General features: G+C 47.7%; 1 protein-coding gene across 1 annotated transcript; it reads left to right on the top strand.

The window, feature by feature from the left end:
* The first annotated feature begins 896 nt into the window (after positions 1–896).
* Positions 897–2,373, top strand: LOC103646017 (FCS-Like Zinc finger 13). The gene is made up of 2 exons (XM_008670755.3): positions 897–1,372; positions 1,506–2,373. Exons 1-2 carry the CDS (start codon positions 1,239–1,241, stop codon positions 1,759–1,761), a joined length of 390 nt encoding a protein of 129 aa, XP_008668977.1. The 5' UTR covers positions 897–1,238; the 3' UTR covers positions 1,762–2,373.
* Positions 2,374–5,013: the final 2,640 nt, after the last annotated feature.

Raw genomic sequence — 5,013 nt, forward strand, 5'->3', positions numbered from 1 at the left:
GTACCCGTCCGTTGCATTGGTCTTGTCGGGTCGGGTTTCAATTCAAAAATCACGGCTCCTACCCGGCCCATGAATTATTGCAGGTCAAAAATTATGGCTTGTACCCGCCCGTTGCATTTGTCGGATCGGGTCAGGCTGGGTTTTTTCGGGTGGGTCGAGTCGGGTGTCCCATGATCAGGTCTAGTTTCGCTCAGCCAGTGCCGTGTCGCGTGTTTGGTCAGTTCTATGTTGACGGGACTATAGATGGAAATGGGTACCCATAACCCGGTAATTGATGATTATTTACTCCATTAGAGAATTTTATGGACTAAATATCCTAACCATGAGTTTATTATTGGACAAAAACCTTTCACACAATAGATATATAGGTATTATAACGTTTCGTCCTCACTCATACCCGTTAACCCATGATCATAAACATACCCGTTATAACTATATTAACCCATGGATGATTGTATGATGCTAGAATTTTGTAAGTGTTTATATGGATATATATACTTGACATTTGGATGAATGGGTGTGTTAGATATGTATTTGGATTCATGGATGTATGGTATTAGGACTTGGATCAAAATCCATCATTTGTTTGTGTAATGTGTTATTTTAGTAGATGTTTAATCTTTGTGGCCATTGTCATCTCTAGTTGAGACAGTGACCTCGGTAGAAAAATCATGTTGAACCGCACTGCACTTTTGATAAATTTTTTTAGTTTGGTTGAGAAGGCATTGACGTGGTCACCTAACCTCACCTGGTGCGTACGTGCCACCTATGAGCAGGGCCCAGCATGACTGCATGAGCACGTTCCTTGTGGAGTTGTGGTGGTAGATGTTTCATTATTGGTTGCCCTTTGTCATCAAGTTGAAACGACCATGATGCAATATGCAACCAGCTAGTGGGCAGTGGCAGTGGCCATGCATAGAGATCTGTGTTCCGAGACATAAGAATAGCAGAGGGAATTTTCGGACACGACCGAGTCTCCGATTAATTCTAGCAAACGTTGTCCTATTCATATCTGCGGCTCTCGGCGGCCCTGAACTCCCAGCCGGTCCTTGTCCCTCGTCCGGCGGCCGGCTAAAAATGGCCGCGCCGGGGGCACTACTTGAACGCGACCCCGGGCCACCTGGAGTTCCCGCAAGCTAGCCGAGCTCCTCGGGAATCCGGTGCCAGGCCTCGCCTTCTCGCGGCGGTGCTCCCTCCCTCTTCGTCCCCCAGCGACGCAGGCAGGCGCGCGCGCGGCCATGAAGGGGGGCGGTGCCATGAGGCCGTCGCCTATGTTCTACGTCCACGAGGCGGACGTCGTCCAGATCCACCACTTCCTCGAGGAGTGCTCCCTCTGCGCCAAATCGCTCTCCGGCGACATCTTCATGTACAGGTGGTCGCCCCCGCGAAACACATACTAACTATACCACTATTATCTTTCTCTCTCTTTTACGTAGATATATAGTCATATAGATATGACAGATAGATGCACGGATCGGATCAGGCTAATTGGTTTGCCTGTGCAGGGGTGACACGCCGTTCTGCAGCGAGGAGTGCAGGGAGCAGCAGATCGAGGTGGACAGGGCGAAGCACCGGCGGAAGAAGCGCGCGGCGGCGCACGCGCTGTCCGCACGCAGCAGGGAGCACCGGCACCAGCAGCAGCTGCAGCAGCACCACCACCAGCAGCAGCAACCGCAGCCGCGGAATGCCGGCATGGACACCCGCCACCCGTGGGTCGACGCCGGGTTCGCCAGGCCCAGGGCGCCCGCGCTGCGCGTCTGAGCAAAAGAATTAGCGCGCCGCACGCACACGGCACACTTCCCCCGCGCCGCGCCCCGCCCCCGCCGCAGCAGCACCGGTTGCATGCATGCACTAGTGCCGTGCGTAAGTACCGTACGCGGGCGAGCGACAGCTGGCTCGGGTTTTTTTTGCTACTACATACACGTAGTATCCTGATCCAAGGCTAGAACTGTAGAGCCATGCATGCTGCCGGATCGGAGAGCCGTGGGCCATGGACCGATGGCGTCTCTCTCCCCCGCTTGTTTTCGGCCTCTCGTATTTTGGCTGTAGTTCTTGCTCTCTCGTTCTCGTGGAATGAAACACGTACGTATGGATTATCCTACCAGCAGATCGACTAGTTTTTGTATTTCAGACTCTGGATGTACCTATACATCTCATTAGATTTTTACTGGGTGCTGCGTATATTGCCTTGTCACTGAGGCGGCAGCTCAGACTGTAAAAGATATACGAGACAGAAACCGATGAGTCGGTTCCGAAGGCTAGAGAATATACATGTGAAGTGGATTTAGGCAGTCGGAGCGATGTAATATTGTTGGGGATGTATAAACAGCGGTGGTAACCATACAACTTCAAAATCTCAATCTTTTAACTGTACTCACCGCTCTGTGCGGGTGCTATTACGCTTACGCACCTCTGGTCGGTATGCCAAGCTAGCTAGCCTTCGGTAAATGTACCCCCAAAAATAAACACCCATACTTTGTTACTTTACCCCTAAAATCCTAAAATTGCTATTTCGAGACTCTCAAGATCAGCACCCACATTACTCATGCATGCTTGAATAAGGGGTTTATAATCATCCATCCTATGTTCTAAGATCTTGTTTGTTTACCACCTAGATTATACTCCCTCCATCCCACAATATAGTTCTTTCTAACCCTCTTTTTTCTACCACATTCGAATTTAAATAAATGATAATGAATATCAACATACATACAAACTATATTCATAGATTGATTAATGAATATATGTTTAGTCTAAAATGAATTATATTTTGGAACAGAGGAGTATAATCTAACTTAAATAAGTCAAGAGTCTAACAAACATCACGGATTATTCGAGTAGATTATATAATCTAGGTACTATACCTAGATTATGATAATTTATAAGCAAGTCATTAGGTGTTTATTTTAGATTGTTGTTTAGCTTTTTATCCACTAATAATTTGTGTAATCAACATCCCTAATCGGATAATACAAACTGGATTATATAATCCGAATTATATAATCAATAGAAAATAAACTGGATTATTTAATATGCAAAGAAACAAACATGCCCTAAGTAAGGGCGTGTTTGGGATGGCTCGACTCAAGTGTGGAGTTCTAGTTTATAATACCAATTGAAATGGTTTTAAAAATATTTTAATCTAAATAATAAATAAAATGACTTATCTAATTGTCTTCTAAATACTTACAACTCCAGCTCCACGATTTTCTGGAGCACCCAATAACCTTCTTCAACAACTCCACGAAACTTTATGGAGCCGGAGTTGTCCTAAAAAGGGCCTAAGTGTTGATTTACTGGAGCAACGTCCCTAGCACATTCGAAACAAATTACGTTAGACCCTATAAACACTATTTACGCCATTCAGCTGCCCACAAGCAACCGACTGTAGGTGAAGCAGACACGGGAGCTGATGAAACATCAGCTGTTCGACTGTTGATATTGTAGTTGTAGCTGTAGCACAGACAACCAAATACCTCAGCGTCGCCCCCACTTGGGCGACACGGGCGGCAAATACCCAGATGTCGTCTCCTACTCTCCTTCCCCTCTCTCTGCCTCACCACTGCCAGAGCTAGCCACCGGGGAACTCGCGTGGCTCACGACGATGGTGGCGCGAGGCGAATTAGTCGGGCCCCGCGTCTCCCTCGCTCCTTCCACTACAGGAAACACCTAAATTTTCGTGGGCCAAAAACCCACGAAAATAAGCCTAAACCGACGAAAATAGGGTATTTTCGTCGGCAGGCCGACGAAAATAGCCGCCGAAAATAAGTTCGACGAAAATAGACACCTATTTTCGTCGGTACCGACGAAAATAACTTATTTTCGTCGGCTTCCCGTAGACCGACGAAAATAAATGGTCGACTGACTATTTTCGTCGGCCAGGTGGTGGCCGACGAAAATAAGTGCCAGACTATTTTCGTCGGCCACCACCGAGGCCGACGAAAATTGATGCTCCCCCCCCCCCCCAAAACAGATTTTTCTGCACCTATTAATAATTCACAGCAATATACACAATATCACAATTCACATATACAGATTCACAAGCCTAATACATAATTCACAAAACACATTCACATATACATAAATAGTCCATTCAAATAAGTCTAGAGTATCCATAAGTCCAAAAGTCTATTGTCCATTCAAATACACAATTCACAAAACTCTAGTCCATAAGTCTAGAGTCCATAAGTCCATAAGCTACTAACTACTCACTACTCACTCCTCACTGATCACTCCGGCGGGCTGTGGGAGTTTTGGCCACTCCCTCCTCCGCCACCAGGAAGGTGGCCACTCCCTCCAGCACCATGGACGAGGAAGTCTTGGACGTTGACACCACCCTCCGATCCATGAGCATGTGACGCTGAACCCTGCAATTCATCAATCATTCAAATAAGGCTATATACATATACATTGCTGTGTTTGGTCAATATTTGCGTAAAACTAAACATGGAACGTCACCTGTGGTCCATGGTGAGGAGGAGGTTGTGCATGCATCCACGGGTACTGTTGTGGTGGCCACCCCAGAGGTGGTGGCACCCACCCCGTCGGTGGCGGTGCCATCCACGCTTGATATGGCTGAGAGCCCGCCAGTGGCTGGGAGACCGGTGGCACCCATCCCGGGACTGGCTGCGATCCTTGGGGTGGTGGAGGCGTCCAAGTGCCTGGAGGTGCCTGCGTCCACCCAACACCGGTCCACTGTGGCTGCGACGCTGGAGCTTGTCCTGGCCACTGTCCCCATCCTTGTGCCTGCGAGCCATTTTTGATAATAAAGAAAAAGTTGCTATGGAATTGAAGTGTTCAGATAGTGTTACCTGGGGAGGGCGAAAAGCGGGCAAGTTCATATCAGGGCCGAGTCGAGTAGTCATTTCCTGCAAATGGATGCAACGTTAGAATCACAACATTATACTTTGAATTCAATGACGACACGTGATGAGATAGACGAATTACCTGAAAATAAGAAGCCATATATTGCGTCAGCTGTCCAACCTGCTCCTGCGCTGCTCGAGCCTGCTC

This window comes from Zea mays, chromosome 2 (assembly GCF_902167145.1).
Source record: "Zea mays cultivar B73 chromosome 2, Zm-B73-REFERENCE-NAM-5.0, whole genome shotgun sequence".
NCBI classification, from domain to species: domain Eukaryota; kingdom Viridiplantae; phylum Streptophyta; class Magnoliopsida; order Poales; family Poaceae; genus Zea; species Zea mays.